The sequence below is a fragment of the Nematolebias whitei genome, chromosome 15 (genome assembly GCF_014905685.2).
Source record: "Nematolebias whitei isolate Nwh7 chromosome 15, NemWhi1, whole genome shotgun sequence".
NCBI lineage: Eukaryota > Metazoa > Chordata > Actinopteri > Cyprinodontiformes > Rivulidae > Nematolebias > Nematolebias whitei.
Genome location: NC_056512.1, coordinates 19,069,296 through 19,080,868, shown reverse-complemented (window position 1 = coordinate 19,080,868; position 11,573 = coordinate 19,069,296). Strand labels below are relative to the sequence as shown.

General features: G+C 43.0%; 1 protein-coding gene across 1 annotated transcript; it reads left to right on the top strand.

Moving 5' to 3' along the window:
* The first annotated feature begins 285 nt into the window (after window positions 1–285).
* On the top strand, window positions 286–9,427 carry si:ch211-106h11.3 (CCN family member 1). Its single transcript, XM_037689438.1, has 5 exons — window positions 286–349; window positions 1,864–2,077; window positions 4,926–5,348; window positions 5,815–5,993; window positions 8,376–9,427. Exons 1-5 carry the CDS (start codon window positions 299–301, stop codon window positions 8,679–8,681), a joined length of 1,173 nt encoding a protein of 390 aa, XP_037545366.1. The 5' UTR covers window positions 286–298; the 3' UTR covers window positions 8,682–9,427.
* Window positions 9,428–11,573: the final 2,146 nt, after the last annotated feature.

The window sequence follows — 11,573 nt, the reverse complement described above, 5'->3', positions numbered from 1 at the left end:
CCCTGTGCTCAAACTCCAGTTTTTGGTGTTTAGCTCCCCAGCCCCGCCTTTTTCCTTATTTGGACGCGCGCCTGCGTTCTGATTGGCTGAAGGAGTTCAGAAGGAGGCGTGACTTCCAGGCAACGCACGAGGCTGATATAAAAACAAGTCTCGAGCGCAGATAGTGTCGAAGTACAGATGTAGCTCGTCGTGGGTCTGGATTTAATCCTTGTGGATTTTAAAAAAACGGTCGCTGAGGATTATTTTTCTGTGAAATAACCACTTTTATCCTCTTCCATGTGAACCAGCTAACAGCGACATGGGGCTGCTGTTTTTATTCACTATTTTAGGAGTGACGTCAGTCCAGTTGGTGAGTAATTTACTGTCTGTCACGATTTTGTTTCATGTAAACACTAAACACCTCACATAACTTTCTGTTGCCAGGCCTAAGCTGCAGCCATTTGTCAACAAATGCTTTGATTTTCCGGACGTGACGTCGTAATTAGTATTTTACGACAAAATAACGAGCCAATAAAGACTACTGAGTGTTTAGTGTTTTAATTTTAACACTGTTTAATCACGTAGCTGCTTCAAAGTGGGGCTTGTGGACCACGAGCCTCCAGGGCTTGCATTCATATTATGAATGCATTATCATTACAACCATATATATCTTACATGGTCAGCATATATTTTTATGTAAAATGCTGCACTGTGATGAGAGCACTGCTTAATCCTAAAGTTCAAGCACTTCTATGTGTTATTATAAATGACATTTGACTGATAATAATAGATCACAGAACCTGTTTTAATTGAGAATCCCACAGTTTAAACACTTTTCTAAATCTGAATGATCTGGTCCAGTGGTTCCCAAAGTTGGGATTGGGACACTTCTGGTTGTGAAATATCAATTTAATCTATTCTAAAAAAATAAAAAAAAATCTAATTACTTGAGCAAATATCATGTGCACTCTCAACTGTTATGAAGAGATAAATGTATATATGTAATAGGATAAGGTTCCTTTTGTAAATGGCTCATGAACACTTTTGCAAACTTAAAGCAGCAGGTCAAGAGTTTCTGGCTTTTATTTTGTGGTTTGAAAAATAAAAAATTTGGGCATCAGCAATCTTAATTACACAAAAAGTATGTGTTGGTGCTGCTTGTTTTGGATTTTCTGTCGTTATGGGTTCTTTGTGGGAGGGTTTTTGAGAGAGACTTTTTCTACATGGCTTCTGTCCTACTGTAGCTCTATAATTATGCTACAGTAATATTACCCAACAGTAATACCAATGCAGATAAAAATACCCGTCAGGCCAATATGAGCTTGCTGCACTTTACAAAAATCTTCACAGATATTATGTAACTTCAGCTGATTTCTTCGTTGCACCTATTGTGCACAGCTATTTTGCCAAAAGCAGGAAATTGCCTTTAATAATTCGGAAGAGTTAAGAGCTTGAGCGATCAGGTTTTACAGAGCAGCCATGTCAGGATGGTGTGATCTGACTGACCATCAGACTGACAACTCCTTGTGATCTCAGTACCAACTGGGAGCTGTTTGGTTGGCTTGTGCTCGTAAATTGCGTGCACAGAAACAGATGGGGTTAGACAGAAAAGATGAAGGGTCAGGGAACATCTCTTTCATCCCCGCAGGCCGGATAAATGCCAAGCGGAAGGCGACAGAGGGTTACAGATACCCCTGTGGGACTCGTGACAGCATTGACTATTCAAGCGATGGTTAAGCCACACACACCCTCAGGAATGTCTGTGATCTGAGAAACATGAGTCCAGCTTTTGTCCCGCTTGGTCCCAGAATGACTTCTCATTTCTGCGGTAAGTTGGTCTGCAGATGCTTCTGTTAAATAAAATGTGTCCTCCTTCTCCCACAGGTGACAGCTGACTGTCCGGCGGTGTGCGAATGCCCGGCAGTGCCCCCATCCTGTCCGCCTGGAATAAGTTCAGTCCCTGACGGCTGCGGCTGCTGCAAGGTGTGCGCTGCGCAGTTGAACCAAGACTGCCACGAGGAACGCCCGTGTGACCACCATAAAGGACTGGAGTGCAACTACGGCAACGATGTGAGCCGAGCCCATGGCATCTGCAGGGGTACGTACCATTGAGGTTGACGGGAAGATTGAGTGTTTTTGGTTTAGACTGGGCACAAGTCTAGGTTGAGTGAGGCAATGTGTAACTTCAGGGTGGGGGATCCTGACTTTCGGGCCAAGCGGCTGGAGTCTCTCTTTGATAGAAGGGCTTGAGGTTTGGAGACTGTGCCACATTTAAAGAACAGAGGACCTTCATGAGCTGTGACTGAAACCTGGCCAGCTTTGAGATTTTATGTAAGAAGTCTAGTGTGTACACAAACAACCCCATGAAACACACAAACACACACAGTTATATTTATATGTGTTTATTGGGAGGTATTTTATGGGGAGTCCCACTGAAGAAGTGGGGGAGAACAACACTATATAGTCAAAAATCATTTCTGCTCTAATAAAACCTTTTATAATTTTAGGGATTGTTTCTCCTGAAGTGTCCTAGAATAGCAGATTCACAATTTATTTTGGGGAAGTCTTGTTAGACTAAAAAAAGGTCATCTGGACAAGTTTCTTTAAGGGAGAAACGTTTCTTCTTTCATCTGAAAGACTTCTTCAGTCTGAGGCCTGCTAACCCAGATCTGTCCCATAAATAGTACCCCCTTGATGTGTTTCAAGCCAACCCTCTGTGGGATCCAAAGAAACTAACATTACACACACAAAAAAGGAGACCATCCGTCCTAAACAATCAATCATCATGCATATCAATCAAACGTTTTAGGCCAGATGGCCAGCGTGCTACTCACAGAAACAGCCTGAGGAACACCAAGACCAAAATTTTTCAGAAAAAAGCTTTGTAAGCTCAATCATCCAGGTAGATGACAACAAAAAGGTTTAAATTGTGTCTTGTTAGATCCTATTTATGCACCTTAAAGTTTATCAATGCTTATAAGTTTCTCTTCATCAAACATTACTCCAACACATTTTAGACTAATTCAGTCTGAGTTTTGGTCTGCCTCCCCCACTGCCACCCCCAAAAAAGTTCAGTCTCTTAGGTTGTTTTCACACCAGATAGTCCAGTAGACTCGGTTCGGGACCAATATTCATGACCTTTTGTTTACATTTGAGCTGGTGCGTTTGCATTCACACTGCACTGTGCAGTCGAGCCAACCTGTTGAATCAACCTATTCCCCCACTCACCTCTGGTGGCACTGCACCAAGAACTACTGAAAGAAACAATACAAAAACCTCTGAAGACACTTCTTCTTCTGGAAATAAAAACAAAAACGGAGTGGTGTCAAATTTCAACGCTTTTAGGAGTTCTGTTTTGTCATTTTTCAACAATGGACTCAGCATGAGCAGAAGATGAGACAGAAGACCCTGGAGAATGTTGTTTTTCCCACAAGGCAGCTGACGGCTCCATATGAGGTCAGAGAAATGCGTGTTTGTTTGCCCTGTGCTATAATCCTCTTCCTGTTTGCGGAGCGGTGCCCGGTCTGTTTACATTCACACTGTACTGGAACCGCGCTGGAGTTTTCTTCTATCGGACCAAGACCTAGGTTCTAGACCGGGCCAGAGTTCGCCTTTTTGTTCTATGATAGAGTTCAATGGCACGTTCACACCTCCCCAAACGGGCTAGAGTTCGGGACAACAGGGCTGGTGTGAATGCACCCACCAGCCCTGTTTAGACATACTTAATCAAACTTTTGTCCATTTGCCTAGAAAGTCCGATTCGTTTGGGGTGTGTGTGAATGCGCAATCGAACTCTGATGCGGACCAAAAAAGTGATCTCTGGTCTGCCTAAAACCTAGGTCTTGGTTTGGTTGAAGTGAACTCTGGCACGTTTCGAATGCAGTGGGAATGCAAGCGGACTGGAGACCGCTCCAAAAGCAGGAAGTGGACTACAGTGCAGGGCAAACACATTTCTCTGACCTCATATGGAGCCGTCAGCTGCCTTGTGTGGAAAAACAACATTCTCCATGGTCTTCTGCCTCATCTTCTGCTCATGCTGAGTCCATTGTTGAAAAATGACAAAGCAGAACTCCTAAAACTGCTAAAATTTGTTACGCCACTCTGTTTTTGTTTTAATTTCCAGAAGAAGAAGAAGAAGCGTCTACTTCAGAGGTTTTTGTGTAATTTCCTTCAGTAGTTCTTGGTGCATTGCCACCACAGGTGAGGGGGGGACATGTTGGCTTGATTGACTCAGTGCAGTGTGAATGCAAACTGCACCAGCCGAAAATGTAAACAAATGTTCTGAATATTGGTCCCCAATCAAACCGAGTCTACCAGACTATCAGGTGTGAAAACACCCTTAAACACCAAACCGTCATCAAGTACTAATTGTGATAAAGGGTACTGATGTCAGGATTGGTATACATAAAAAGAAAACTTATAAATACTCACCAAAGACCACCATCTTGTATAACCAGCTACCAGCTAGGATCTAAAATTATTGCTTGACCAAAAAGACTTTATTTGGTTCATAAGTGGGCATGTGCAATTCTAGTCGTTTATCCATTCTTTGCACCTTCTTCTTCCTGTTCAGAGCCACACAGAATGGTGCTTATCTCTAGTAATCAATGGGTGAGAGGCAGCGGTAAACCCTGGACAGGTTTCCAGTCAATCGCAATGTTTATGTTCATAGAGAAAAACAAAGAGGTATATGCTTTACTGATGGGGAAGGCAAGGGTGACAGATGTTCAGCCAAAGTTCCTGACATATCCAACACCCACCCATTGTTGGCTTGGTGTGTAAGAAGCCTAACTCACTTTGTCTTTATACAAAGTACTTAAAATAGCTAAATAAAACACTGAAGGAAAAAGGGCAATCCAAAAATCACAAGTTCTTTGAAAATAGATTGATCTGCTAAGCTGCACATTTTGACCAACTTTTTCATTTTCATTTCTCCATCATTGCAGCAAAGGCAGAGGGTCGCTCCTGCGAGTACAACGGCCGAATTTATCAGAACGGTGAGAACTTCCAAGCTGGCTGCAAGCACCAGTGTACCTGCATCAATGGAGCTGTTGGATGTGTGCCTCTTTGTCCCAGCCACGTGCCCTTAGCTTCCCCTTCCTGTCCGACCCCGCAACTCGTCAAAGTGCCAGGCCAGTGCTGTCTCAGTGTTGACTGCCATAAGGGAACCCCTGCTGTACCCCCAGCTCATCATTGGCCACCTTACCCCTTCATGCCTTACCCGGCCTATCCCTACTCCAAGCCTTATCCAAAACCTTACCGTAAGTTGTACCCTTACAAACCCAAAAAGGACAAGGGTACCTTGGGCAACGAACTTTTGGAATTTGAGCACCAATGGGACAAGCCACATGGAAACAAACACCTGACGGGTAAGAGAGAGTGCCGCCTTGTTGACTCAGACTGCTGTCTCTTTCCTCTGCGCAGTCAAGCATCTTGTTTATGTTTTAGCCATTTTAGCCCCTTGACGCACAAACAGCCTCAATGTGGGCCTTTTCCTCAGCATCTGTGCGGGTGTGTTGGGTGTTTGTGTGAGGCTTGTTTTCCACTGACTCCTTGCACACCAGATGAGCTCTCTCCCTCTCGCACAGCACATACCTCTGTCACGCCTTTCTCCCCTCGATGTAATCACCTTCTCTATGTGTCAGTGTTGCCTGTTCAGTGAATGAGGCTAGTGTGCCTTTCATCCACGTATGTCTGCTTTTCCCTCCCACCCCTGATGGCTACTTTTCTTCCACTTTAACTTTTGCTGAGCCTGCTTCTCCTTCCTTTGCTCTCCATATTTTGTAATGCTCGTTGTGGTTCTTCCTCACATGTCCTCTCTGTTGTCTCTCCTAGCCTGGGATAAGTTAGGAGTCCACTGCGTAGTTCAAACCACTTCCTGGTCCGAGTGTTCCCGAAGCTGTGGAATGGGCATTTCCTCTCGGGTCACCAACAACAACGCCCGGTGTAAGATGATGAAGGAGACTCGGCTGTGCAACATTCGGCCATGCAGCTCCATGTCTATCCCCGTTAAGGTGAGAAATGTGGGATGAAGCATTAAGAACGTACAAAGTTATATTCTGTGAAACTCTCTGAAGCTCAAGCACTACGCTAATTGGATTCAGGAAAATAATTGCCCTTATTTCTCTGTAGTTGAAGCAGCATTTTGGTGTATTTAAATTATTTTGCTGCTGAAGGAGTAATCTCGGAAGAATAAGCACGGGCCTATTTGGGAACTAGAATTCCCCGTATAACTTCAAGCTATGATTGTCACATTGTGAAGAAGTACATATCATAATTAAAATTGTTGAACTACACCATCCCTGTAGCTTCAAAGACTAAAAACTAGCTGAACTTGTGTCAGTAGCAGGAAAGTTCCTATAGCTGGTCCAAAAACTTACAGTTTAACAAGACGGAACATGCCGTGTAACCTAAGAAGACCCATTCGCCGATTAAAGGAATTGTTTTATTTCTTAGCTGTGAGCAGCCTGGTCGTATCGTCATTTGCCTGTAGAGCTAGAACAGTGAGGATCACAGCTGTCCTCTAGTAAATGAAGGGTCCAGCCGCTCCGCTGCCCTCTCACATTTCAAACACAACACTCTCCGAAATGTTCTGCTTCTCACTCGTGGACCCGATAAGCTGTTGTGCACCTGTTTTTACCGCGCTCTCAACGTGTTTGTCGAGGTGGCATGGGTGTTAATGTGTATCCGTGTCAGTCATCAGAAGTTTTGTTAGCATCTCTTATTCTGACATTTTGTTTTTGTGTCTTTTTGTAGTTAGCTGACAACTTGTTTTTCTGTCTCGGTGATGTACGACTGCTTTGATTTCAAGCAAATGTAGGAAAGTCGAACCATTTTTCTGTGTGTAGCACCTTCAGGCTTTATAGGATCACTCACTCTGTCAGAACGATAAAATATCTCCACGTTTTGGATGGATGACAAACTAACTTTTGTGTAGCTATTAATGTGATTAGTAGACAATATCAATGTTTGGGATTTCCTGCTTTATTTTTTAAGTGATAGTTCAGAGATTTTGAGGTTGGGTTCAGTGGAATGATTTTGTAAATAGTTCTCTGCACAGTCAGTTTTGAAGAAATAAAATTAATTTCTAATCGGATTGACAAACTAATATCTAGTCCACATCAGGCCAGGACCATGATCATAGTTGACTGATGCTGTCCATGTGAACACTGATTAAACATTATGTTGATGACCCGTTGCTGAGGGATTTGAGTAGTGAATGTTTTTAGTTTCTGAGATGAACTGAAATTGAACAGGGAATGCAGTTAAAGCCTTTTGGTGCAAGATGTTCAAGTGGGTAAGAGTTTCTTTTTAAAATTTCTTTAGCTTATCTGAGGTAGCGCAGAGTGACAGATCATGGCGAGTGGAGAGAGCAGTTCTATCCACCAGGCACAATGTTTAAAGTCAGAGGGTGACCAGTGGGGGTGCTGGCCATCATAAATAAATGTTTGGCCACCTTAAAGGGCCCGGCATGCTCCATCTGAAGCCAAACTTGCGATAACATGGTTGCAGGATGTTCGTTTTCACGCACACCTTTCATAGTCCACGATGCAGAGCTCTTAGGAACCCCCTCCAGCTGCAGTAAACATCATTGTGCAGGTTTCTTCCTGCCAGAGTCTCCACTCTGTCCCTGCATCAGAAGTTTGGCCACAAATCTATCATGAAGCGAGCACCACACTTTTCAGCTGACGGACTCCTTCATGTCTGCACCGTCTTCATCCAGGTTTTGTGCATTTGACTAATTTAGTGTTTGAAGAGTCGTACAGCTGAATATGTGAAACACGCCCACACACTGCTGACCAATCACGCAATACTAAGTTGGCGCGTACTCCTGTGAGAAAAAGTTTGGCCAGGGCTTTGTGTTAAGAAGCGAAGCTGCTCTGAGAACAAAATGACGTGATTTTCATTACACAACTTCGGCAGTGAGAGATGATTTTGCTTCTTCAGATGGAATATACAAGACGCTTAAGGGTCATCCCAATTATTTTTGGAAACTATACTGTTCAACAATATCAAAACTAGAAAGCATAGTTTCCTCAAATAATTAGGGTGGTCGTTTTACATGAATGACAGTGGCCATCTTGGATTTTGACATGGCAACCCAATTTTCAAAAGGAAACTTTCTAGATTTAGCCACACGAAAATGGAAGTCAGTACCACACTTATTTTTCCAAGCCATCATGCTCACAATATAGACAGACTGATATTACCAGACTTTATTTTGCTCATTATTTAACTTCATTCCCATCAAATTTACTTTGTACTTACTGCCATCTTAGAGCACCATTGAGACAGCCTCAATTAAATGCTTCTATAACTGTAAAAAAAAAAAAAAATGTTCTCAACTTTTGTTCAATAACTACCGGTAATAGCTTTTCGTTTTTCTGTGTCCACAGAAAGGAAGGAAGTGCTCTCGTACCCACAAGGCCCCAGAGCCGCACCGTTTGTCCTATTCTGGCTGCAGGAGCACCCGCCTGTACAGGCCCAACTACTGCGGAGTCTGCCAGGACGGCCGTTGCTGCTCCCCCCGTCGTGCACGCACAGCCACAGTGACCTTTGTCTGCCCCCATGGAGATCACTTCAGCAGGTCTGTGATGTTCATCCAGTCCTGCAAGTGCAGCGACGAGTGCAACCACCTCAACGAGGCGGCCATGCCGCCCCAGCAGTGGCTCTATGGAGATACGCACAAGTTCAACGACTAGCCCCATTACCCGCACCTTACCTACATTCCTCCATGAAAAGTACAAAATATCCCCTCGGTAGCAGTGCCAATTTTAGAGTAGCCGGCTTGTGTGCCGTCAAGCAGAAGGGAGCAGACGTCACATCTCAGAACAGCTTTTCAAGAAGAATATTTGGGAAAATAATCGGAAAAGGCAGCTAAAATCACAAGAGCAACCATCTAGTAAGAGCTTCCCCTGCTTTAGAGTAGATCGTTGTGTTTTGGTCTGACCGGACTTCAAATTGTGACCAAATCTTTCTGTAAGATTTGGACGCAGTCATTCATCGGTTTTTTGCCATGCTCCAAAATATTCCATGAACTCTGGGACTTCTGGGAAACGATGGAGAGACAAAAACTCACCCACGGAGGACGGTGTCTTGTATTCTTCTTCTGTGAACGTAACACTTGCTGAGGGATAGATGCTACTAGCTGATAGAAAACTGGTTTTGTAACAAACCAGCTGGAAGCGTAGATGAGAATTGAGAACGGAAAACCGGCAACGAGGATTCTTGTAGAGGACTTGACAAGAACGGGATGCTGTTGGGCAAAGTTGACTTTTTATATTTATTTGCTGATATTTATTGTTCAGACACCGTGCCTTGCTACAGGATACGTTGGTTTTGCTGCAGCATGTTTGGATTTGAACAAGGATCTGAGAGGGTCGAATCGCAGCGGAAAACTGGAGGAGACATTTCCCTCTGATCTGGAACACGTCTAACGTTAGACGTGAAGAATACAGAAGAAAGACTGAGTTGAACTTCGACGGGTTGAGGATTTCTGACAAACCCAGAAGGAAAATGTCAAAAAGCTGGACTCGTCTCCTGCTCGGCCTTAACGACTTTCATCAAGCACCAGAACGCTTGAGACACTGGCGTCAAGCAGTCGACCACCTAATTCTGTGCAAATTACATTCTCCGAGACGCGGCAAGAGCGAATTAGCCCCCCTCTTGGCGCTGCTGTAAAAATAAGATCTGAAAACTGCGTGTGATGAGGTAAACATGTAATTTGTGAGCTGGTGGGTGGAGCAGTTTTAGAGCCTTAATCTGGCCTGTAATCGAGCGGCACGGCACCGAAACAAAACAACGCGTCGAGTCTTTTCACGTTGAAGCGGCGTCTGTTCCCGAAAAGCGCTGACTTGACCGTCGAGGCAGAGAAAAGCCTTCTGTTTTGACTAGAGTCAACACAGTTTGTAAGAATTTAGCTGCAAGTGTAGGCTCTGTTTTCTGTGCCTTAGATGATGGATTATGACGAAAAGCCAAGCATCTTCTAACTGCTTGGATTAGTTAGAGCACCTTTGAAACCTTCAGAACGATTCACTTCCCCAAAAACCTGAACTTTACAGGTAATACGTGCTTTAGGTGTTTGATATTTGGAGATGCTGTGGTTTTGAGTTGTAAGGGTCATTATAGAGCAGCTATGTACAGGTCAATGTGTAGCTTCTTTGTTCTGCTGTATTTTAATTACTCTGAGCTCAGGTTCAGATCCTGCATTAGCATCGTGCCAGTTTGAAAGTATGATTGTTGGTGTTAGTTTATGCTATAGAACAGAAACCATGACTGGAAAATATTTTAAAAAGATGGATGAGGCTGAAAGCCGTTTCTCAGTCTTTTTGGTTGTTGGTTATTTTACGTGCAACTGGTTTTTGGTGTTGAAATGTTTGTTTTTTCATATTCTGAATAAAGAAAGTTTCACTCTCACTGTGTTGAACGTTTTTCAAAAGACTTTTCCTGTCACAGACCACAACTCCTCTCAGCTAAAAACAAGCTTCAACCAGCTAACTTGTGTAATGTTTTATCAATACGTTAAAGATGCCGGTACCAAACTCAAGAAATGTTACAGGGAGAAATTTCAACATCAACTTTCAGAATTTGAGTCTTCCTTTGTTACCAATTACCAATGCAGACTTTTTAAGTATAAATTGTGTAAACAAGAAATAAATGAAACGTTAGTGTTGCCTGTGGCTCGTTAGCGTCACCATGGTAACCACACCCGTCTTTCACTCTGACAACGCTCTAAATAAGAAGAGAAGGCAGTAAACCTCAAATGCTGGAAGAGCAGTCGTATAAAATAGAAAATCTGACACCTTCCATACTCAGGTTTGAAGAGAAAACTTTAAACTCATATACAGTGACAGTAAAAATTTGAATGTGTACACTCAGAGGATAAAAAAATAAGTCCTACAGCAGTGAGATGTACTTGATGAAAGAAATGTCTACATTTTGATGTACAGGTTCTGGTCATAAAATTAGAATATGAAAAAGTTTATTTCAGTAATTCCATTCAAAAAGTGCAACTTGTATATTATATTCATTCATTACACACACACTGATATATTTAAAATATTTTAATGTTGATTATAACCGACAACTAATGAAAACCACAAATTCAGTATCTCAGAAAATTAGAATATTGTGAAAAGCTTCAGTATTGAAGACACCTGGTGCCACACTCTAATTAGTTAATTAACTCAAAACACCTGCAAAGGCCTTTAAATGGTTTCTCAGTCTAGTTCTGTAGCTACACAGTCAAGGGGAAGACTGCTGACTTGACAGTTGTCCAAAAAACAACTATTGACACTTTGCACGAGGAGGGCAAGACACAAAAGGTCATTGCTAAAGAGGCTGGCTGTTCATAGAGCTCTGTGTCCAAGCACATTAAGAGAGGTGAAGAGAAGGAAACAATGTGGTAAAAAAAGTGTACAAGCACTAGGGATAACTGCACCCTGGAGATTGTGAAACAAAACCCATTCCAAACTGTGGGGGAGATTCACAAATAGTGGACTGCAGCTGGAGTCAGTGCTTCAAGAACCACCACGCTCAGATGTATGCAAGACAAGGGGTTCAGCTGTCACATTCCTTGTCAAGTCACTCTTGAA

Bases quoted from the DNA above. Each gene is read 5' to 3' on its own strand.
- si:ch211-106h11.3 (XM_037689438.1), top strand. From the start codon at position 299: ATGGGGCTGCTGTTTTTATTCACTATTTTAGGAGTGACGTCAGTCCAG. The intron at 350-1,863 runs GTGAGTAATTTA...CTTCTCCCACAG, and splicing joins GAGTGACGTCAGTCCAGTTG to GTGACAGCTGACTGTCCGGC. The intron at 5,994-8,375 runs GTGAGAAATGTG...CTGTGTCCACAG, and splicing joins CCATGTCTATCCCCGTTAAG to AAAGGAAGGAAGTGCTCTCG.